Here is a 25044-nt window from a genome sequence, read left to right as displayed (position 1 = left end):
GTAAGAGTAATAAGTGACGGTTCTCAGAATACAATTTTAATTAAGATTCAATAGTCACTTCTCTGTCAGTAAGCTTCCATGCTGATTACTTAAAATATATTTACCCAGCTCTATTATGTCACAGATTTGAATTCATTAGATGTTTGTTAATCCTCGACAAACTCTTTTTTAAAATGTGGTTTGTTTAGCATAATCTACAGGGGCAAAACTGTTTGAAACCATGGGCCCCGTGCAGGGAGTGCATCCCAAAGTGTCCGGATCGTTCCTGCTTGCTGCCACTGCCGTCGCTCTCTGCCGGAGGGCAGGCGACACAGGCAGGGATGGAAAGGCCCAAGCATGCCTTAGGACAGGGCAGTCAGTCCATATCTCACTGATGCCGCCCATGCTGTCAGCCTTCCAGGACACAGGGCAGGGTCAGAGAGGGAGGAGAAAGAGGATCTGGAGGGACAGTGGAAGATACCCCCACAGGCCACCAACAGCCTCGGCTCTGGACTCAGATGCACTTGACAATGATCATTACCATTTCCTGTGTGTGCAGCGATGGGAAGATGTTGGAAAGTGCTGCTGAGCCTTAGAAACTGCGGTGTTTACTGGCAAGAGCTCATGAGGGGGATGCCCTTCTCAAGGGGCCAGAGGCTTTCAGAACCCTATCCCCACCCCATAAACACACACATGCACACGGACACAGGCACGCGTGCACACAGCCGCCTGCAGCTGAACTATCAAGGGACCTCCTTGGGTGTGGCCATCCCTGTGTCCCCAGTGGGTGTAGGAGACGCCACTGACCTCTCCTTGAGCAGATGAAGGGGCCAGAGACCTCTGAGCTCCCTGACTCTGCGGCCACAATGAGCCACATGCTTGAAAGCACACGGATGGCCGGTAGAAGACACTCCTGAAGCTTCTGCGTGACCAGGCCACTCCACGAAGATGGTTTTCTCAGCCGATCAGCCAGGTGAGCCCCGGGCAGAGCTGGTACAGAACTCAGAAGCTCAGCGACAGTGCCAGAAGCTCCCTCGGCTCAGCACATCTTATTCATTCACTCATTCGATACTGATTGGGCACTTACTACAAGTCGGGTGTGGTACTGGGTGCTGGGTGCACAGGGTAGATAAATTCCTGCCTTGTGGAGTTTCCAGCCTAGGGAGACAGATATGAAAGTGATTAAGGAATTGTATAAGTGTGGTGAGCAATACGTAGGACAAGTATAGGATGCTAAGGGGTCCACAGCAGGAAGGTCTGTTTTGGCCTAGGTTTTGGAGAGGCTTCCTGGAGCAGGTGCCATTTAAGCTGAGCCTGGAGGTGGGCTAGGAGCTTGGTCAGGCAAGAGTGGAGGTGGGGGAGAAGCCGGGAAGAGAGCAGGGCTTGGAGGAAGTCCCGGAGGAAGATCAAGCCTGGCAGTTATAAGTGAGAGAGGTCGAGTGTAGTCGAAGCAAGAAGAACAACGGAAGAAAGAGTCGTGAGAAAGTAAGTGGAAAAATGGGCAGAACCAGCTCCTGCAAAGACTTGTCCTTGTGCTAAACATAAGAAGAGGGACCTAGAAGGCCATGCATTTGGGCATGGAGAAGGTGGCACAAAAGCTTCCACATGTAGACACCTCTGGGATGGATGTGCCTGCTGGGACCTGGGTCAGGGCAGGCTGGTACCCCTCAAGGAGGAGATGGGCGAAAGCAGGGACCTCAAGCTCTACTTCCTTTGCTCATGGGAGCTCAGGGCAGAGCTGCATGGAAATAGGCATGTTGACAAAGGCTTTTAATGAGGGTGACCATAATGAAGAAGATGTAAAGAAAAGAAAATCCTCTGGAACAGAAGTAAGCAAAGTCTTTCCGTAAAGGGCAAGACAGCAAATATTTTAGGCTTTTGCTGGCCATATTCTGTCTGCTGCAGCTACTTACTTCCACCATTGTAGCATGAAAAAAGACATAGACCATATGCAAACATGAGCATGGCCATGTTCTAATAAAGCTTTATTTACAAATACAGGTGGCAGGCTGAATTTGGCCCTTGGGCTACAGTTGGCTAACACCTGCTCTAACGGTGCTGTCCATTGTGGAAGCCCATAGTCACATAAGGCTATTGAGCATTTGAAATGTGCTCTAAGTGTTAAATACACTTGGATTTTGAAGACTTAGTACAAATAAAAGAATGTTGAACATCTCATTCATAACTGTTTGTATTGATTACATGTTGAAATAATATTTTGGATATAGTGGGTTAAGTAAAATACTTGATCAAAATTGATTTCACTTGTTTCTTTTCACTTTTTTAATATGGCCATGTAATTTAAATGTAATTTAAAATTATATTCGTGGCTCGTATTATGTTTCTATTGGACAGTGCTGTTCAGGAATAACACTCACTACAGATAAAATGCAGAGTAAATCTCACCCTGAAGGGTTTCAGGTCGGAGATTTACCCTTAAAGAGACAGAATGATGGAACTCAGATCTTCACAGTAAAGTCATATCTGATTGGAACAGGTTTTTAAGTTTACTATGTATCTTTTTTTTATCAGCTGGTTGTTTTGTCTACATCTGTGCTCCTTAAACTGGGAGCAATAGAGCTCTACTTCCTCAAGGCATTAATAGTTGTTATGCAAAAAGTAGGAGTATATTTAGCTTAAAAAAAGGAGCAATGCAGGATTAAACATTAATTCAAATTTCTTTACTGCCACAGAATTTCTCAACACTTCTACGAACTTGCTAGTGCAGCGAGAGCTTTTGAAAGGGTGAGCGAGAGTGGGCTGTGCTTCCCAATTCAGTGGCCTTGCAGAACCCTATTTAGCACTCCTAGAAGGCAAATCGAGAGCTGTTGGTCTGCGTGATGCTACATGGCCAGTGTGCAATGATTTTCCAAAAGTCCAACTCAGTTGATGTTCTTAGTACTACAAAAATAGAGCCACATGGAATAATGATGAAACTGTAAGATTTGGAGATTCAAAGACCTGATCCAAAGCCCTGTTCCTTCCTTCCCTGGATAGTCATTCTCACAAAAGCAGCTACTATGCAACAGGCAGTGCTATAGGCCTTTTATTCAGTGGTGAATAAAAACAAGCCCCAACCGTTTGGGGCTTTTTTGCCAGTGCAGAACACAGACAATAACAAGACACTTAGGTGAAACATACAGTAACTTAGATAGTGATCAATTCCAAGGAGAAAATGCAGAGCAAGGAAGAGGGATGTGCACAGAGGGTAGGGCCTTGGTGAGAAGGTGACTTTTGCATAAGGACCTGAAGGAGGCTCTTAGGCCATGGACAAGTCCTCATCTATATACACAGATAAGCCTTTCCCCATGAAGGGTGTTCCTGAAGCCCAGATGAGGTGATGTATATGAAGGTCTGGGCAGGGGACCCAGCACATACTAAGTGCTCAGAAGAGGTCCACGCCTTGGCTTCCCATCCCACCTCCTTCTTCACCTCCCTGAACTCCCAGAGATTCACCCACTATGTGGATTCCCCATGGTGAAGAACTTACCCAAAGCCAGTTCCCCACTAACACTGGCATCTCCCAGGGACAGCTCTCTCCTTGTCCATGTTCTTGTTCTTAGGGAATGCTGGTCCAATTTGATTTCATGCTGAGCCTAACCCAATTGAGAAGGCAAAACCACTTCAAAATCCAGCCATAAAACACTTTTCAAATCCAATGATTATTCGACGAACCACTGGTATGGAATTATCCATCCATGCATCCATCCAACAAATATTTATTGAGCATCTAATATGTTCCAGGCACTGTGCTAGATGTGCAGGTTATAGCAATTAACAAAATAGAAAAAAGTATCTGCCCTCATGGAACTGACATTCTAGTGAGGGAGATAGAAAATATTCCATAAACATAATTAATAAGTAATTAAATAGTCTGTTCCAAGGTGATAAGAGCTAAGGAGAAGGGAAAAAGTGGAATCGCATTGGAGGGACTGGTTGAAGAGATTACACCTGCGTGAGCAGATGCTACTCTACTGCTCCCCAAGGCAGGGGGTGGGTGTGAGGGAGGAAGCTCTGGGCCAGGGCTTTAGGAAGTCGCCTCCTGACCCTGACCTTGTGTCCCTCCCTTCCAGGCGCCGTGGCCTGAGAGACCAGACCATGGAGACCCTGCTTGGTGGCCTGCTGGCGTTTGTCATGGCGTTTACCGTGGTCGACGCCTGCCCCAAGTACTGTGTCTGCCAGAACCTGTCTGAGTCACTGGGGACCCTGTGCCCCTCCAAGGGGCTGCTCTTCGTACCCCCTGACATCGACCGGCGGACGGTGGAGCTGCGTCTGGGCGGCAACTTTATCATCCACATCGGCCGCCAGGACTTCGCCAACATGACGGGGCTGGTGGACCTGACATTGTCCAGGAACACCATCAGCCACATCCAGCCCTTCTCCTTCCTGGACCTCGAGAGCCTGCGCTCCCTGCACCTCGACAGCAACCGGCTGCCCAGCCTCGGGGAGGACACCCTGCGGGGCCTGGTCAACCTGCAGCACCTCATTGTGAACAACAACCAGCTGGGAGGCATCGCAGACGAGGCCTTCGAGGACTTCCTGCTGACGCTGGAGGATCTGGACCTCTCCTACAACAACCTCCACGGCCTGCCCTGGGGCTCCGTGAGGCGCATGGTCAACCTGCACCAGCTGAGCCTGGACCACAACCTGCTGGACCACATCACCGAGGGCACCTTCACCGACCTGCAGAAACTGGCCCGCCTGGACCTCACCTCCAACCGGCTGCAGAAGCTGCCCCCGGACCCCATCTTCGCCCACTCCCAGGCCTCCGCCCTGACGGCCACGCCCTTCGCTCCACCCCTGTCCTTTAGTTTTGGGGGAAACCCACTGCATTGTAACTGCGAGCTTCTCTGGCTGCGGAGGCTCGAGCGGGACGATGACCTGGAGACTTGTGGCTCCCCGGGGGGCCTCAAGGGCCGCTACTTCTGGCACGTGCGTGAGGAGGAGTTCGTGTGCGAACCGCCTCTCATCACCCAGCACACGCACAAGCTGCTGGTCCTGGAGGGCCAGGCGGCCACACTCAAGTGCAAGGCCATCGGGGACCCCAGCCCCCTCATCCACTGGGTGGCCCCCGATGACCGCCTGGTGGGGAACTCCTCCAGGACTGCCGTGTATGACAATGGCACCCTGGACATCCTCATCACCACGTCTCAGGACAGCGGCGCCTTCACCTGCATCGCTGCCAACGCCGCCGGGGAGGCCACGGCCACGGTGGAGGTCTCCATTGTCCAGCTGCCACACCTCAGCAATGGCACCAGCCGCACGGCGTCCCCCAAGTCCCGCCTCTCGGACATCACTGGCTCCAGCAAGACCAGCCGGGGAGGTGGAGGTAGTGGGGGCGGGGAGCCTCCCAAAAGCCCCCCAGAACGGGCTGTGCTAGTGTCCGATGTGACCACCACCTCGGCCCTGGTCAAGTGGTCGGTAAGCAAGTCCGCCCCCCGGGTGAAGATGTACCAGCTGCAGTACAACTGCTCCGACGATGAGGTACTGATTTACAGGTGAGCCCGGGACTGCGGCAACACAGGGAGGTGTCTGGCTGGGCCAGGAGGAAATGATGGGGAGGGTTTTGAACTGTTCCCACCTATGCCCCACCTCCCCAGAGGTGGCTGTGGGATTCTGGGGACAAACTGTGCCATTTGTGCAGGTGAGGGGAAGTAGAATGAACATTACCTACAAGTTTAAGAAGACGGGACCCCACATGGGCGGCCCAAAGAGATGTGTGTGTCGGAGGACCGTACCTCCCAGGTCCGTGACTGTGGTAGGTGGGCTCGTGGCTGTGAGCCTCAGAACTTTCTGTTTTGAGCCTCAGATGGAGGGCACACAGTAACAATGAGCAGAACTCTTGGCCAAAGAATCTGACTCCTTCAAGGAGGGATGAACCTGACCTTCACCTGGACTTGTAGGCAGTCACGGTTAAGGTCAGGAGGTGTAAAATTCAGATCATCACTCTGCCACTTGGTAGTCGTCTAATTCTCTTGCCTTGCCTCAGTTGTCCTCATCTGTAAAACGGGGATAATCGGCACCTGACTTGGTCAGCAGGTAATTGAACTCAACTCAAACTGGCTGAAAAAAAAGAAAAAGGGAGAGGTAATGTGTTGGCTCATGTAATTGAAAACTTGGGGACCTGCCTCAGGCCCCACAAACATCCTGCATTCTCAGTTGCTTAGCTTCCCTAAGTTTCATTTTTCTTCTGATTTGGCTTCACCCTCAGACAACCTCTTTCCTCTAGGCAGCCCTAGAAGGAGAAGAGCATTCTGGTCCCTCAGAAGGCCTGGATGAGCTCTGATTAACCAGAGCAGGCCATGTGAGCCTACTGAATATTAGAGGTGGGGTCATCCTGCCCACCTGTCCTGACCGCTCTGGGTGTCAGTCTCCTCATCTGGAAATGGAGACACTGATGTTCATCTCCTTCCGTGATAATCAAAGGGCCATTTCCTAGGCTGATAGAAAGGGAGATTAAGACTGAAAAGCTGCAACAGAATTGCCTACGCTTTCCGGAGAGAGGGAGGTGCCCACAGATGATGGGTCCAGGCCAAAGGGTCGGGGGCTGACCACAGGTGTGTTTCCTCCTCGGCCAGCCTCAGCTTGTGTTAAACATGACAGACATGGCCTAGAATCTTACAGCTCAAGGAATGCATGGTTTCTTTTGAAATCCTGCGTGTTTTATTGTATGCATTTAAAATGATTATTCTGAGAGGGGATCCCATATACTTCACCAGACAGCTGAAGCGTCCATGGTACAAGAGAGGTCAAGAACCTTGATCTGTCAATGAGGTTTCTTCCAACTCTGACTTTCTCAGTTGATGAATCGGTCTCTGGATGGGAAGCTGTGGGGAAAGGAAGGCATTTATTCACCAAACGGAGTCCATGAGATGGAGGGTGGGTACACCATGGAAGCTGCAGGAGCCAAGGAAATTCCCTTACCTGGCGTCATATGTGTGGCTCGTCTGGAGAGCACCTTCATTCTCAGGATGTAGAGAAAACAGCATTAGAACTTAACTGAAGTATATGCATGTCATATATATATATATATATGAAATTAAACAATATATGTTATGTATTCATATATATATGAAATTAAACAATCTGCATATATATTTTTCCTACTTATAAAAGTAATAGTCTTTGTAGAAAATTTGGAACATAGACAAAATGATAAAGAGAGAGAAAAAAAATGACCTGTAATCCCACCACTCAAAATCAACCAGGAGCATTTGGCCTCTAAGTTTTATTTCAGTTCAAAACAATACTTATGATCAATCTAGCGTGTCCTTTTGTTTCTTAATTCTTTTCACTCAACATCGTAGCTTGCTGAGATCCCATGGTATTAAAGTACTTTTCATTTGGCCATACCGTAATTTATTTAATCAGTCTTCTATTCTTGGACATTTAGGTTGTTTCCAATTTTCAGTATTAAAAGTAATGCAGCAAAGAAAGAAAAGTAATGCAGCAACGGATGTATCTTTGTACATAAATACATTTGTGCAACTTCAGTGATTTCCTTAGCATATTTTCTTAAGGGTTGAATCACTGGTTTCACGGGTAAATTATAACCTTTTTACATTGCATATAAACATTTATTTATCCTCTCACCAGTGGAAGGTGACAGTGCCCATTTTGACCGCACCTTTGCCAATTATAGAATATATATTTACTTTCATTTTTGCCAATTTCATAGGTGAAAAATGGACCTTGCTTTAATTTGCATTTCTTTGATACCTTGTGAGGTTGACCTTTTGAAAATAAGTATATTTCTCACTTGTGAATTTATTATATGGTTTTGACTTTGATATAAAGTGTAAAGGCAAAAAGCTACCAGCTCTGAGGCTTGCAAAGGCGCAGGATGAAGGGACATGCAGTTTGTGAGGGGGAGATACTGGCATCAAGGTGGCAGCAAGCCAAGGTTGCCAAGATGGCACCCCTCCCTGGGGGTCTCAGAAGCCCTCCGAGGGCCATGGGAGAGATCGGAGGTATACTTCTGAAGTCACTCAAAGCTGAATTCAAAGTGCTTTTATTTTGTGATTGAGATCCTAGAGACACTAGCTTTATAGATAGAAATATAGGCACACCTCAGAGATATTTGGGGTTGGGTTCCAGACCACGGCAATAAAGTGAATATTGCAATAAAGCGAGCCACGTGATTTTTTTTGGTTTCCCAGTGCATGTAAAAGTTAGGCTTACACTATAGTGTAGTCTATTGTGTATAACGGCGTTATGTCTAAAAAAAGTACAAACTTTAATTAAAAAATACTTTATTGCTAAAAAATGCCAACCATCATCTGAGCCTTCAGCGGGTCATAGTAGTGATGTCAAAGATCACTGATCACAGACACCATAACAAATAGAATAATAATGAAAATGTTTGAAATTTTGTGAGAATTACCAAAATGTGACACAGAGATTTGAAGTGAGCACATGCTGTTAGAATAATAACCCCTATAGAATTCCTCAATGCAGCGTTGCCCCAAATCTTCAATTTGTAAAAAACAATATTTGCAAAGTACAATAAAATGAAGTAAATGGAAACGTTAGAAATCTCAGGGAAAAAAATGCAGATAACAATGCAGATTTCCCCTTATTGTGGTCTTGAAGATTAGAAGAGAAGCAGCACGGAAAGCTCTCCAAACAATGCAGGCACGTAATAGTAAGTGTTCAAGGAATACAAATTATTATTATTATTGTTATTGGCAATAGTGATGGTTATAGTAACAGTAATGGTGAGCGTTGAGACCATTATCTTGTCTGCCATCCTGGGCGAGAAACGGGAAGAGTATGGTTAGATATGCAATTCAGTCTTTAAGAAGTTGGATTTCCAAAATTTAGAGAAAAAGGACAGCGTGAGTCTGTAGCCCGATAATAGTAACAGCAATCACCAGACAACATTACTGCCAGCTTACTGTGGGTTTCAATGTAGCGTTCCAAGAAGTAAATATCTCATTTAAATCTCCTGGACATACCAAGAAATATAAAAGACCAAGAGAATTAAAACTCTCCCAAGCTTGTGCAGCCAGAACGAGGCAGGACTGATCTGAACACAGGCCTCTGGTTTCAGTGCCTAGACTTAGCCACCATGGCTGTGCTGCCCTCACCCGAACAGTGAAGCTGGCTGTTAGGACAAATGGGAGACTCCAAGAAGGATACAGTGGATTTTTAGAAAGCAAACTGTCCCCATAAGAAAGAAGAGACACCAGTGGGCTGCACAGTGGCTCTGTGACACGCTCGGCCTTCAACAGGGATGTGTACAAAAGCGGGCCAGAAAAGCTTCTATCCAAAGATGAATATTAAAGAGGAGCACACACTGTACAGAGGGCAGGGCTCTTAATCCATGTTCACAGCAGGAAGGACAAATGTGCTGGTTAGGAAGGAGGCTGCAGGAGGACTAGACAAGAGCCACAGGGAAAGCTGCAGTTTCCAATTGGCCTCCACCTTCCCCGGCAAGAACAGGGCCAGCGATAATGGTACACATCTGCGCTGAGAGCTTACTTGAACCGGGCGCTATTCTGAGGGCTCTATGTGTACTAACTCATTGAGTTTTCTCAAAACCCCAGGAGGTGAGAACTATTGTTATTCCACGTCCCATATAAGAAACTCGCCCAAGGTGTTACATGGAAAGTAGCAGAGACAGAACTGGAATCCAGGCAACATGGGAAGGGCAAGACCAGTACTCAAGGAGGAAACCAAGGCCAACAGAGACACATCACACGTACCCAAAGGGTCACATCCCAGGACTAGAAGACACTAGCTGAGTTTCCCAAGCCCGTGGGGGTGGGCCTGAGACAGCATGGACAGAAAGAGAAGTGCCCAAGATGGGAAAAGGGTGGATAGTCTCCTTTTGAAGACTAGACCCCATAAAGCATAGGATGCTAGGCTGGGCAGAATTGCTCAACAGGTGGCTATAAGCCCTTGGCGAAGAATGCTGATTGCCAGGACCCAGAATGGGTTCCCAGGGGACAAATCCTGCCCAAGTATTCAGCTGTCTTCAGGGGACACTATGACCCAGTATTTCTTTCTTTTTTTTTTTAATTGAAGTATAGTTGATGTACAATATTACATAATTTACAGGTGTACAACATAGTGATTCACAATTTTTAAAGGTTATATTCCATTTATAGTTTCTACAAAATACTGGCTATATTCCCTGTGTTGTACAGATTAAGAAGTTTGTACTTCTTAATCTCCTACCCCAATCTTGCCCCTCCCACCCACTGGTAACCACTAGTTTGTTCTCTATATCTGTGAGTCTGTTTCTTTTTTGTTATATTCACTAGTTTGTGACCCAGTAGTTCTTTCAATCTGCCTCCTTGTCATTCACGAGCGCAGCCCCCCTCCTCAGTGACATCCCTCCTGACACAGCATTCTCCACGAGACCCTCACCCCTATGCATCTCCAAGGGGGAAGTGGGCCAGAACCTCTGGGGTGATAGGTGCTGTTGGAAAACATCCTAGGAGTTTCTATGGCTGTGATTCACTGCCGTAAACGGAGCACATCACAACCGTAAAGGACACTTGACAAAAATCTTACCCTGTGTTTGGGCCAGAATGGAGACGTGTGAACTGGTGAAGTGGACTTGTAACTGGTCAAGTAATCAGGTTGCTCAACAAATTGATGTGAGCATGGGAGAAAGCCTCTGCCTTGTGCCCATACCTGCCCCCATTCTGTACTGCTCAGTATGTTTTCTTATAGACATGGATAATGACACAGAAAATATGTATTCTCTTTCCGTTCAAAAACTCAACTGCATGAGTTCAAGGTGAGGCACATCTGGGTTGACTGGAATTTTGTGTGGCATCGGCTCAGAGTTTTAGCTGATCTCAAGGACATCATGGCCTCAAGGTGATGGAGCTGCCAAAAGACTCCTGTAATTTTGGGTTGTGTTAACAGAGGTGAAGTGCTCAGATCATGGGAGGTTACAATTTTAATCACTGAATCATTCAAGCTGGTCAGAGTGGAGCTGTAACACGTTTAATACAGGATGACAGAATCTCAAGAGATTATCTTTACCAATGGCAATATATCCAGAGATCCGTTGATGAGAATGGGATTCTAGAATCTTGTGAGATGGGCAGAGGTTACCTTGGAGATGACAGGATTTGGGAAAGGAGTCATATCCCTTAATTTATTCAAAGAATGTATGAGTAGGAGAGAGGAACACACACACACACACACACACACACACACACACACACACACACGAAAGCAGGCACTGACCCATTACAATAAAAAATTTCCAGTAGCAGCGTCTGTACCTACCTCTCTCATTGCTCTCCATCTGGCTGCAAAATGATTTGGCTTGTGTCTTTCTTCCTCTCTAGCATGTGCTATTCATACCTACTCATCTGTGGATCCCTAGCTCCTAGTAAGTCCTGGCCCACAACAGCTATGGAGTCAACATCTGGTGAACTGAACAGAACGGAAATGAACATCAGAGCTGCCCAACAGCAGAATAAACAAGGGCTGCCATAAGGTGGTGAGCTGCCCATACCAGAAGGGTTCGAGCAGAACCCGGCTAACTCCATGCCAGGGATGCTGAGTGGTCAGCCTAACTGTAACCTTTGACTTAAGTGAGCCTACCCTGATGGTCTATGGCTCTGTTTTCTTATTATCCCATGATCAAGGCAATATGGTTACCACACTTGCTAAATCCACCCGCTTTTGCCAGTTGGGGCCACATGGCATCTTGCCTCCCAGGGTTAGGGTGCCCTGTCTCATAGGGGTTTAAGCCCTGAGGCCTGTGGCCACAGACAGGGACCTTGGTGGAGGCTCAGTTGTCCAGCCAGATTGGACACGTCATTGACAGGTCACCATTGACCAACCTCATGGGCCTACAGAAGCCCTGGGAACTGTGAGCTGTGTCTGAAACGTCAGGTTCCATTCTATATACCAGGAAGGGGGAGCAGAGGCATGGCTAATTCCAAGCCGTGGATAACTCAGGATTTGAATTTGGCTATGAAATAGTGTCTCGCTTTTATTTTTTTTAATCAGATAATTAGCTCCCTAATTATCTAATGGTTTTTGCTGACTTCCCAAGCCATTTGCCTTCCCTGAGTACACACGGCTGAGCCCTGCCGGCAGCCCTGGGTCATGCTGGACACGTACAGTCCACAAGTGGGGCCTGGCCTGTTTCTCGTGTGACTGAGGAGGGCCAGTTCCTGCATCTGTCTGCCCCAGGGCCTGCCCTTTCAGGAAGTGGCTGGCATTAATGGGGGCAGTGTCAGGGGGATGGGGAGGAGTCATTGAGGGGAAGAGGAAGGATGGCGAGAGGGGAGTCAGAAAGAAGGGGGCCTCCCCTCGTGCATGAGAAAGCAGAAGCCCATCCCAGCTCTGCTTCGTCCCCCATGTGACATGGTAAGTTAAGTGCCCTGCATGTCATTAGCAGCCCAACTGACATTCACAAACACTTGCCTCCAGGCATGATGTTGGAACAGTCCCCAGGAGGGCCAGGGAACAGCCAGCATACTTCTATAGCACAGTGTGGAATTAGCCAGGATGCAGCCTTGTCTTTGTGCCGCTTAGTCTGTTGTCATCAATTCCGTGTAGAAAAAGTGAGGGGTTATGAGGCAAGAGGCCTGAAGGTGGTAGAAGATAGTAACCATTCCATGCCCCGACCCCCAATTATCTTCAGACCCCCCTTTCCATGCCATATTCTTCCATGATTGTCAGACATACTCCCCACCTTGGGGGAGACTGAACCACCCCACAGAGTTTTGCAGGGCTGGGGTTAGGGCATTGTTTTGTTGTTGTTGTTTTTCTTTTTACTGTTGCTCTGTTTCCCCTCTGGGGAAAAAATAAAATGGCAGATTCAGCCAGTTTCTACCCCATCAGGATCTTATGAATCAACACCTCAGTTCGTCCCCCCTACCCCATGAAAATGTAGCCCTCTCCACCTTGGGGTGAAGGGAAATTTACTGATGAACCTGGGATCTTGTGGATATGGGAAGAAACTGCTAGGGACAGGTGCTCCCTAAAGGAAGAGTCATGCCATATGCAAAACCTGACACCTATGCAGGGGGAAGGTTCTTTGACTCAGCTGCTTCTTTGACATCTCAGCTTCTCCTGAAACAGTGGATTGAGCCCTGACAGGCAGAGGAAAAAAAGGTGTGAAGGAGGAAATTGGGGTGTGTGGAGTAGAAAGATCCCTGGCAACTCCCTGGTCAGAGCCAGATCAGCCTGGCTGATCTTGGGTTTTATATTGATTATATTGATCTTGGGTTTTATATTTTCCTAAATTTCTTTTACATTGCTTGACAATAGAAATCTGATGTCCACAAGTGGAGATGGACAGGACAAATATTATACCCATTTTATAGATGGTGAAACTAAGTCTTTAATGAATTGAGTGGATTTCCCAAGGTTCCACAAAGCAAAGACTAGAAACGTGGTGTCCTACATCCAATGCCAGGTACCATGCTGTGGGGCACATCTCGCTGATATCTCAAGGAGTTTTCCTTAAGGCTGGAGACTTGGGCTGGGGGGCACCAACTATAACTTCTTTTTCTCGGAAGGATGGGGTAACCCACTGGGGGTCTGCTGAGATTTTCCCTTCCAGCTTTAGTTGCTTTCCCCACATTTCTAAGGCCTAGCCGTGGCAATTAGGATGGATAGAAAACTTAACCTAATGAGATTTAAGTTCATAAGGGTTTATGTCTCTTGTGTAAGAAAAGTCCAGTGGAAGAGAGTTTAGCCTGGGTTTCTGGGAAGCATGGCCACCAAGGGCCCAGCTCCTACCTCTCTGATCTGCCATCCTCAGCACACAGTTTCTGTCCTTAAGGTTCCCTCATGGTGCAAAATGGCTGCCGGCACTCTAGCTTTCACATCTCCTTTCTATACAGCGGGAAAGATAAAAAGCAGAAGAGCCAGAGGGCCAAGGGGAAGAGGTTCTCTGAAACTCTACCCAATAATGTCAGCTTATATCTCTTTTGGCCACACATGTCTGCAAGGGGGGCTGGGAAATGTAGTTTTTTTAAAACTAGGCACAATGCACTGCCAGTAATATACAGAAGACAAAGAGGCAGCTAGCACTTCTAGAACCTGAGTTTGCACCCTAACTCTACCATTTACTAGTCTTGGGATCACGGGCAAAACACTGCGTCACTGTCAGTCTCTGTTTTCTTGTCTGTAAAATGGGAACAGAGATTCCTTTCTGCATATGTTATATAGACAGTGGCATGAACTGAATGAGATCACCTATTTGAAAGTGCATCTTTCATATTCAACTGTGAAGTACAGGATACATGTCATTACTTATTGTTATTAGGAGCCTGTCCACTTTCCTTTCTTAGCCCCCTCTTTTTGTCCCTGTTCTCCAGCCTTCTTCTTGTGGCTCCATTCTTCAAAACCTTACTCTAAGAGAACTGTAAATTAGGAAAACAATCTGATAGAGTTTTAAGAGATCAAAGTATAAGGTGTCACCCCTTTCAGAAATCTTTGCAGTTCAATTGGAAACTCTGAAAGACCCAAAGGAGTGAATCTCTAATGGTGGAATTTCAAAACCCACAGCAAGTTTGTGCATAGGAGAGACATTTTTCAGGGGTGCCTTCCAAGAGCATCTCAAATCATATCACCATTTTATCATCCTGCCCCTCCTGCTCTGCACAAGAAGATGACTCCACTCAGATTCAAAAACCTTCAGGGCATCTGTTCAGAAGTGACTAAATTCTCTACTTGTCATTCACTCTTTATTCTCAAAAAGTTCTGTCTGAAGACATCTTCGAAGGGAGAAATAATTAGCAGGAGTAAAGGGAGTTGAATTGTGCATCCAGTCTACTTTTCTTTTGGAGTGTGGCTTTTCCCCCTCTAGTAAGTGAGAACCAGAGAACCAGTTCCTTGTTAATTTTATATACATTTGGTTGGTTTGGGGGTGGGGGTGGGGATATTACTTATTTCTCACCAGGAAATTACCAAAGAAGGTTTACAGAGGGAGGGGTCAGGCTTGAGGAGTGTCTGGGACTTGGGGATCATGCTGGTGGTGGCAGCCATCAGAATGACACCAAACACAAACACTCATCTGACAACTAGAATTTCCCCCAAACATGTTCACAGCAGCCAGCTCCTTTCAGCCTCGTAACAGCTCCAGGAGAACTGTGGGTGGGGTAAGTGTGAAACCCAGGCATTCTGACCTGGAGCCTGAGGTTTCCCACCACCCCAGTGTTCCCCAAGCCTAGCTGTGCACCAGAATCCCTGGGGAGCTGTATCCTCTCTCCAAGGGATCCTGAGTCAGCTTGGGGTGGGGCCCAGGCGTCCGTGTTGTTAAAGCTCCCCCGGTGACTCTGATGTGTGTTCAGCATTGGGCCGTTGTACCTAGGGAATGGGCAGCACTGGTGGGCAGAGCTGCTGTAAATCCCACGGCTGGGGTTTGGTCTCTGAACTTCTGGTGAGGGAAGAAGTCAGGAGACCTGGCTTCCCATCCAGCTCTACCTTGCCCTGGTCATCTCACCACTCTGAGACTTTGCTTCGTCTATAACATTGAAATACAAACCCCTTCAAATGGGGTTATCTCCAAAGAGATAAAGTATGTGAAACATTTAGGAAACAAAAGCAGCCTGTGCATCTTAGTTGCTGGAGTCATTTTTCTTACCCCCCAGCTGAGGCTCAGTGATTAACACCAGGGGGGTCGAATCCAGGGCTCCAGACGTGGTCTCTTATCCCCCTCCCTTTCCTTCTCTGAGCCTGAGGCTTCTCATCTGCAGAATGGGGATGATGATAACTCACAAGGATGTTGTGAAATGATAAAAGATGTAAGACGTGAAGAGCATCTTCAGATAGTGTCAAGTGCTTCTCGTAGCAAAGATCTGACTATAGTGGTTTGACAAAACTGGGGGTTTGTTTCTGTCATGTAATGGAATTCCAGAGGGATATAGCTCAGGGCTGGTATGGGAGCTCCATGGACCTCAGGGACTGAAGCTCCTTCTTAGGTCAGTTGCAGTCTTCAACATGTGGCTCACTGACCCTTCCCTCTGGGACTTCCTCAGGTGTGCCCAGCCCACAGGGAGGGCAGCTGAAGTGCAGGAGAGTTGACGTCCCCAGGAGCAGCCCCACCCTATGCCAGAGGGAGTTGGAGGATTAACACCCCAGCTTCCTCCCCCAGGGGGAAAGAAGAAGGACAGCTGAGGCATGTTCTGTGCCGTCTCCCAGAGGGTCCCAGTAGGACTGAGCCCAGATTGCTCACAAGGGTAAGTTGCTTAGCAAAACAGCCTGTTTGGCCTTTCTTCCCCATTCCAGAGAATCCTGGGCCCGCCTCCCAAATAAACTACTGGCACTCAAATCTTCATCTTAGAGTCTGCTTCCGGGAAAGCCCAACTAAGACAGGTACCAACCTTCTGGATGAGTCAGCCCCTTTAAAGAGTCCCCCAGAAGCCCCACCCAAGGACCCCTGCTTCCATCTCATTGTATTTCCTCAGACCACGTCAGAGCCTGAGAAAGTTGCTCATTTGCTCAGGTATGTTGCTTTCCCAAATAAAATCAGGGCTCTGCAGGGGACTCAGAAGAGGAGGATGGATGTTGGGCAGGAGTGCAACCGCCACAGAGCCGTATGGGAGAAAGCGTCTGTGTCATCCACGTCTCTTGGCACCTGCCTACAAAATCCCGGGAGCCAGTAGCCAGTGTGTAGTTTAGCTGAGGCCAGCCTGGGAAGGAAGGTGATCTGGGCTGATTTCCTGCCACACTGTGAGTGCTCTTTGCTCATCTCTAGAGACACTGAGACAGAGAGAGAAGCCAAGAGGGATGTCTGAGTCCTTGCCAATTAGGCCTGTGGTCTGGCGTGTGTGTGTGTGACGAGAGTGGGCACCCCATAGGTGACAGAAGGGTTCCAAACATGAAGTCAGATTAACGCCCATCATCTTCAGAGCCTCAGAGGTGGTGGGGGGTGGTGAGCCAGCAGAATCACACAAAACCACAGACTGTGATACGCCAGCCCGAGGTGAAAGCAGGGCCACGGAGACATGCAACACGCATGAACAAGCTCATTAACTATTTACAAAGGAGAGCTATTTCTAGCTGGGGTGGGCTCCAAAGACGGGCTCCCACTTGTGCTGTGCCTGCAGGGCTGACGCTGTGGGTGGGAACTAACTACTGTTGCATCGTCAGGAAGGTACTTGTTCAGAAATTAAACATCACACGGAACTATAAGACCCTTAACCTTCTAACCAGGTAATTAGTTAGTGATGATACTAAGTTAAGGGGCATTTCAGTTTAGTAATTAGCCACCCAAAAGGTGAAAATGTAAATGAATTTGCTTGGTGAACTTGATACACTTGAGCTTTTTTATGAGCTAATGGAAGTACATTCACACGCCTGGGTTGGGAGGGGTGTATTCTGTGGCTGGATGGGGCAGAGCTTCTGGGAGCAGGTGGAGTGAGGTATAAGCTGTGTCCGGGGGAGTAGGTGGGATTTGGAAGGAAGAGGGGAGGGGTTAGCTGTTTTAGGTGGAAGCAATAAAGAGGCCGAGGCAGGAATGATCAGGCCTGGTTGAGGACCCCTGACAGCCCCAGTATGTTAGTCAGTGTCACCACAGTAGTGCTGCGTGACATACAACCTATTGAATCTTCTTACTTGTGGGTCTGCAGGTTGGTTGGAGTTCACCTGGTCTCAGCTGGGCTGGGCTCCAGGCTCTGGGTCTGGTTTAGATCTTCTCTGTGTATCTCGTTCTGGAGCCCAGGTAGGGTGTAGTGGCCACCCAGAGTATGTTCTTCTCATGGTGACAGCAGAAATGCAAGTGGGCAGGTGAAGAAGCAAATGTCAAGCCTCTGCTGGCATTACATCTGCTAAATCCCACGGGCCAAAGCAAGTTACAAGGCCAAGCAGGGCCTGCATATCACCCACTGTCGGGCCACGGCGAGGCTGTGGAGGTTTTATCTTATTAAAGAGAAGTGAAGAAACAGGTCCAACAGCTCAATCTACCACACCTGGCTTGCCTGGTGAAAAGGCTGTCTCTAGTGCAGTGGTTCTCAGACTTGAGCACGCATCAGAATCACCTGGCAGACTTGTTAGCACACTGATACAGGGCCCAGCCCCCCTGAGCTTCTGACTCATTTGGTCTGGAGTGGGGTCAGAGAATCTGCAGTTCTAATGCATTCTCGCAGTGATGCTGAGCTGTCCATCTGGGGGCCACTCTTTGAGACCCTCTGGTCTAGGGAAATAATAAGACGTTTGTTCAGAGAGGACGGAAGAGGGCAGACGGAGGGTGTCTGTCATTGAGACACTACTGAGTGTCACACACAATAGCTATACTTACTGAGCCCTTACTACATTCTAGGTATTGTTTTAAAGACGTGCTGTGTAAGTCATTCTCTTATTTGGTACATTAACCCTGTGAGGTATGATATTGCCACTTGACGGTTGAAGACTCTGAGCCATAGGGAGGTGACATGACTTACAAGGTCCCCCAGCTTGGAGGTGGTAGAGCTGGAGTTTGTAGCCAGTGCTCTGTCCTGACTTCAAGATTTCTCCTGTTGGCAGTGGGGAACCCTGGTCAAGTTCTGAGGGGAGAAATGACCTGTGGTGGAGAAACTCTGGATTTGGAACTGGATAGTCTAGGCACAAACCACACTTCGACTTTTGGTATCTAGACTTTTATTTATTCAATCAGTAAATACTTATTTTGGGTCTGCTTTGGGGTGGAATCTAGTCAAGACCATAGGGTTAGAACAAGATAAGCAAAGTGCTTTCTACAAGGAGCTTACATTCTTATGGAGGAGAGGGATGAAAAAATTTTAATGTGCACTAGGAAGAAAAATAAGTAGTGCAAGGAGACAGAGACTGGGGAGCCGCTGTTTTACAAGGGTGGTCAGAGGTGGCCTCTCTAAAGAGTGAACTTGGAACAGAGACCTGAATGGAATGAGAGGAAGAGCCATGCAGGGGAAACAGCAAGTGCAAAGGCCCTTAGGGTAGGATGCTGGAGACGCAGCAAGACTCCAGTGAGTCTGGAGGAAGGGTGACAGCGAATGAGGTTAGAGAACTGGATGGGGCTGCATGATGTAGGGCCTCATCGGCCATGGCGAGGCCTTGGACTTTATCTGGAATGGGATGGGAGCCATTGGGTGGTTGAACACTGGAGAGTGGCATGATGTGACTAAGAAAGAAGATTCTGGCAGCTGAGTGGAAAAGAGACTATCGGGGCAGGGGTGGAAGCAGGGAGACCAGGTAGAGGACGGTTTCAGGGGTCTTAGCAATGTCTTGAGACCCTCCTGATCCTTAATGTCAACATCCATAAAATGGGGGGAACGACCCCTTCCACCAAAATTGCCCGTTTGGGCTTGTTATGACGGTGGAGGGAGGTCAGGGCGCGGGCACGTGAGTGAGCCGGAAACACTCAGGTAGGGAACAAAGCAGCATTTTGTGACGATGTTTCTGGCAGACTCCTTGGGGCTCCATCTCCCTGGCCCGGGAACCTCCCTGAGGCCCAACCCACAGCCACAGTGGACAGGAGTTTCCCATCTCCCCCTCCAGAGCATCACAGCTCACCCATCACTGTCCCAGCTCCTCAGTCATCACCCCCCTCCCCCCAGGTCCTCTCACTCTGATAGGGAGTAATTATTTATGTTCTTGTTTAATTAGCTCACTAGGAATGTGCTGCAGTATTTCTGAGAATACATCTCCCTCTCTGGTGGCTCTTAAGAGCCTTTTTTGCTGGTGCCTGGCTGCAACAATTGGGGTGGCATCTGTGGGTGTGAGGGTGGCCAGGGGTCAGGGTCTGGGTGACCTGTGTTCTGTCTCCTGGGGTGTGTGTGTGGACAGGTGCGGAGGCTGCTGAGGTCCTGGGCATGGAGACAGGATCTTAGAAGCTGAGATGGTGGCGGCAGCTGGCACTGAACACCAGAGAGATATTTTTACCACCCGTCAGAATGCCACCGTTTATGAGCCAGTGCCAAGGGCTGGTTCCCAAGGCTGCTTTTCCGCCAAGCTTTGACTATCGATCTAAAGAAGGTCTGAGTGGAACAGGGAGGATTTGAAAATTCTCAGGTTGGCTAGGCTGGTGTTCAGCAGTCCTTTCCCTCAGGTAGGGGGGCTGGAAAGAAGCTTCTGTCCTGCAGAAGAAGTGAGTGGGTGGAGGCTACCTTCCTGAGATCGGGAAAGGATTGCCCAGGTCCAGACCCAAACTCCATTCTCGCTCGTCCTGCCTAGAGTGGGCCTAGGAATGGAATCCCATCCAAAAATACTGCCTTCACAAAAGATCAGAAGATCTGAAATCCCACCATTAGAGATGTGTTTCTTTGCATTTGCCATGGGAGATACTCAAGTGGTTTCCTCTGGGACTGGCCAACAGAGGATGCAGACATGATGGAGGGCACAGTGGAGGCTCTAACAGGAGGAGGGAGAGGGGGTCAGGAAGGGGTCATCAGGCATCCTCAAAGCCTAGTTCCCTTGTGTGGACACATTGCCAAGGGCTTGAGAGAGCTCAGGGAGAGGGAGGAAAAGCCAAGGTCCGGGGACCAATTCAGCTGTTCATTTGTTAAAACTCTCTTGTGACTCTCTTGTTCTATCTTTAAAATGGGCCTAGTTCTTGCTACTCTCATAGACGGAAAAAAGTCCAGAGTGAAAAGGGGGCAGTTCAAAGTCATCCAGGCCAGCTCTCTCCTTTGTTCATGAATCCTTACGATGCCCACCACCCTTCCTACTGACCACCCCCACTCCTACCACCTCCCTGGGATGCTGACTGGCCCCACGTGGGGATAACTTCCAGACACAGGAACCTGCCCTCTTTTTTATTCAAGAGCCCAGACCACTGCTGGGTGCCTTTAAGCCAAGAAGTTTTTTCTTACAGGCCCCAAACTCCATCTCCCTCTACCTCCTAGCTGTAGATTCTGTCTTCATTCTCTTCAGGAACAAAACTCATTCTTCTTCCATAATATGTCTATTTAATTTTTGCAGATAATTCTCATGGTTCACCTAGTGCTATTTTTTTCAGATGCAACATCTTCCCTCCCTGCCACCGTCCACTTTTGCCTTTTACTTTTAGTCATTCAAGAGGTATTTATGATGCTGGGTCTGGGCCACTCACGGGGAAGACAGCTGAGCATGGGACACTCCTGCCCTCCTGCAGCTCGCATTTCCCAAGGAGACAGGCATTGAAGGACTAGGTACTTGTGTAGTCACTGATTCAGATACTACAGCTGTGATAAGCTGTGTGAGCCTATGAGAGCCTGGGGCGGTCAGGGAAGGCTTCCTGGAGGTGACCCAGAAGGTCAAGTAGGAGGGCGATCTGTGAAGAGACGTGGGAGGGATTACAGGTAAAAGGCTGTCATGTTTGTCCCTGGAGCAGGAAGGGACCTGGGGTGTGGCCTGTGGCACGTCTCCTGGTCTCTTGCCTCAGATGTGTACCAGGTTGTGCCATCCCTCTGCATGTGTGGCAGTATGCTGGATGTGGCCTGACCAGAGCAAAGTGGACTGGGGCAGTTCCTCATGGGCCGGGGGTGCCCCTCATCTGAAGGCTGCCTCAGCCCCACTGGCCTCCTCTGGTCCAAGTCCCACACTGAAAGGGTGGCCCTAAGAAAGCCACTCCCCTCACGTGTTCTGAGGCCATCACGCCCCCTCCTCCCTAGGCTCTTCCCAAGATGAAGTGGCCCAGCACCGTGTGGCAACCTGGTGGGTATGCGGGGCTTATAAGTGAGGTTACTGTTTGCACATCACAGCAAACGTCCTTCTTGCTGGCTCATGATCTGCCATAAAGCATTTTAAAAATTTACTCATCTCGTTTTATATGTGTTTTTATGTTGCAAGGCCCTTTATAAACTTGGTTGGAGGTTGGTGGATTGTAAATCCCAAAACCAATTGATGGGGCTTAGGTCAAAAGCGCCAAGTGATTGCAGATGGTTTCTCCTCCAGTAACGGTGATGATAATAAGAGCCGACCTTTCTGAGAAACGATTGCGTGCCAGGTGCTCTTCTAAGTGGTTTCCATTTATTGGCTCATTTAATTATTGCAGCATCCCCATGAGATGTTATTATCCTGATGAGAAAACTGAGGCCCGAAGAGGTTAAGAAGCTCACCCAAGGTGTCCCACCTGGGATTTGAACCCAGGTGGGCTGGCTCTAGAGTCTGCACCTCGAGGCCTTGATAATACGCGTTTAGCATTTGAGTGCTTGCTCTTTGCTTCCCCCCCCGCCCCCCCACCCCGCATCAAGCATGTGCACAACCCCTGGGAGACAGCTGGGACTATTATGGGTGCTTTGCAGGGTAGGAATCTCTGGGATCAGAGAGGGTAAGTAAGCTGCCCAAGTTCTCCCAGCTTGGAAGTGGCAGAGCCAGAATTCAGACCCAGGTTGGCTGTGCTCCAGAGAGCTCCTGACCCCTCCTTTTCCTTCCAGGACATGAGTTAGGATGGAGAGGAGCAAGACGGTATCTTAGGGTCACAGGTGGTGTGTTCAAAATACAGGCCAGTGACTGCGTTTCCTTTCTAGACTGTCTAGCCGCCCCTTCCCAGCCACCTAATCTATTAGCAAACCCAGACCAGCAGCCCGTGTCACTCAGACTACCATGAGGAAGCAGGGGAAGTATGAACCAGACCATCCCATCCCACCCACCACCCACACATAAGGAGGAAACGAGAGGAAAGAGGCGGGTGCTGCAGGGATGGGTCTCCGTCAGACAAGTGGAAGAACTTCCGGGAGTGCTGGTGGTGTCTGACAAGCAAAACCAGGCTTCTCTGAAAGCAGGAGACCTTGCTGCCGGAAGGGCCTGGAGGGTTCCATCTGAGGCAGGCAGGCTGATGCCTTTTCGTCCCTTCTCCATGCTGAGAAAACTGATGGCCATGCCCTTGGTGTTCTAATGTATGATTTGCCCTTTGAACCGTGGCTGCTTGGCCTTCCCATGGCTGCCTCCTCCCAGGACTGAAATGAAATCCGGGTCATGGGTTCAACCTTAGTGATGGGGGGTGCTCAGGGGAGAGGGGGTAGATTTATGGCTTGGTCTCTGCCCTCAATAAGCCATGGTCCCCCAGAGCCACCGTGGCTGCTGCTTCCTCGGCCAAGCAAGGCCCAGGCCCAGCGCCTAGGGGCAGGCGGAGCGTGGGGCTGGGAGGTGGTGCCATGAATCTCTGACAGCCATGGGGCTCCCTGGCTCACAGACAGCCAGTGGAGGGAGCAGCCGATAGATCGCAGCTGGGCTGTTGACCTTGAGTCTTAAGCGAAGTGAAGAATAAAAGGTCATATTTATTCCATCCGAGCCACGGGAGCTGTGAAATATTGGAATGTGAATAAAGACGGTGATAAATCACTCACCACCGTTGGGGACTTGGCTGATCTGTCTTCCGGCCCCATCACCCACTGGGCAAGCTGGGGCTCAGTGTGCTCAGAGAAGGAGAGAAAATAAGAGATGGGGACTCCAGGGGACCCCAAACGGAAGAGAGAATCACAGAGATTCGTAGGTTCCTGGAATGTAAGATGTCCTTCACCTCAAATGTCACCGCTAAAGGAGATTATCCCTGACCAGCCCACGCCCAAACCCTTTCACCTTCTCTTAATCCGCTATGCTTTTTCTTTTGCCCATAGCACACTCCACTTTCTAACATAGTACATGATTTACCAATTGTGTTAATCATTTACTGTTCACCCTCCCCCCGCCCAGAACGTCAACTTCACGGGACAAGGACTTGTGTCCTCTGCTCACTGCTGTATCCCCTCTAGCAGCACTGGCACATAACAGGTGCTCCATAAAAATCGGATGAACAGATGAGTCTGGAAAGACTTTAGCAATGGTCTAATCCCAACCCTTTACCAGGGAAGAGCAGAGACTCAGATTGGGGATGGGACGTGCCCCAATCATCCAGCCTATCGGGGGTTGCAGAGCCGGGAGAAGAATCTGGGCACCCGACTCCTGGGCTCAGGTGCCGCGTAGTCCAAGCTGCTATCACACCCAACAAAGGATGTGCTTGTTAGTCACCTGGGAGCTATGCAGCCCAGGGTGGGGCAGGCTGGGTTCTTGCTTGCCCCTTCCTTTGATAAAAAACAAACAAACAAAACCCAAACAAACAGATAGTTAATTTACTGATAAGTAACTTCCTAACCCAAAGAGGGCCCCAAAATATGGGCTCCATGACTGGAAGAGGTCAGGGAATTTTCCTTCCTGGGAATTTTTAAGGGGTGGGGTGAGAGTGAAGCGAGAAGCGTTTAGTAAGCACCTTCACCCCTGGGTGACTGCCGGTGTGCTGGATCCCTCACATGGATCGCTCACTCAATTCCACCTCCCAAGCGGTGATGGAGTGTAGTAACAACAGCTAACATGTATTAAGCTGTGTGCCGAGCACTGTTCTTGGTGCTTTTAGGTATTCATTCATTTAATCTGAGCGGCAACTGTCTGAAGTGGATAGCTTCTCTTATTGTCCCCGTGTTACAAATGAGAAACTAGAGGCAAATATGCCGTCAAATAAATGCTACTGTTCTGGGTGCTCGGGATGCATCAGTGAACAGAACACCTGGAGATCCTCGTCCTCGTGGGGGAAACGGGCAACAAGCATGATAAATGGGCAAATTATAGAGGTGAGGGGAGAAAATCAGTGTTACGCAGAAAGGAACCTGCAGAGCAGGGTAAGGAGCTCTGTCTTACCCAGGGGGTGGGCAAATTGCAATATTAAATAGGGTGGCCTGGCGGGCCTCACTGAGAAGGTGAGTCAGGACCGAGACTTGAAGGAGGTGAGCCAAACAGGTCTGCAGGAAGGGCATTTCAGGCAGAGGGACCAGCCGGGGCGAGGCCTCAAGGCTGGAGCATGTCTGAGGAGCAACGGGGGCCAGGGTGGCCGCAGCAGCGGGAGAGAGCTAGGGGCAGAGTCCAGGAGACAGGGCAGGGAGGTAGTGGGGCCAGACTACGAGGAGCCTTGTGGGCCCCTGGAGGGTGTTTTCTCCAGGCTCTGACTCATTCAAATGCTCACCTCCTTTAAATGCTCACAGAGGCTCACAGCCTCAAGCCAACACCCTCCTCTCATCTACTCACACACCAATGATGCTTCTAGTCTGGTCAGTAGACACACACACACCTACACACATACACACCAGTCAGCGGACACACACACAGCTCCCCCGCCGGGCTTCAGCCTCCATCCCGCCTGTGTGGTGGGAGAGGGGCAGGCCGCTCACC

General features: G+C 49.0%; 1 protein-coding gene across 1 annotated transcript in view; it reads left to right on the top strand.

Moving 5' to 3' along the window:
• LRFN2 (leucine rich repeat and fibronectin type III domain containing 2) overlaps positions 1–25044 on the top strand; it is a 176248-nt gene that overhangs the window by 135983 nt on the left and 15221 nt on the right. The window contains exon 2 of the mRNA XM_032649201.1: positions 4053–5477. Within this exon, the coding sequence (XP_032505092.1) occupies positions 4078–5477 (1400 nt within the window). The 5' untranslated portion in view covers positions 4053–4077. The remainder of the gene's footprint in view (positions 1–4052; positions 5478–25044) is intronic.

The sequence above is a fragment of the Phocoena sinus genome, chromosome 11, assembly GCF_008692025.1.
Source record: "Phocoena sinus isolate mPhoSin1 chromosome 11, mPhoSin1.pri, whole genome shotgun sequence".
Taxonomy (NCBI): Eukaryota; Metazoa; Chordata; class Mammalia; order Artiodactyla; family Phocoenidae; genus Phocoena; species Phocoena sinus.
The sequence above is the reverse complement of the archived record's forward strand: the minus strand, read 5'-3'. Positions and strand labels throughout refer to the sequence as shown.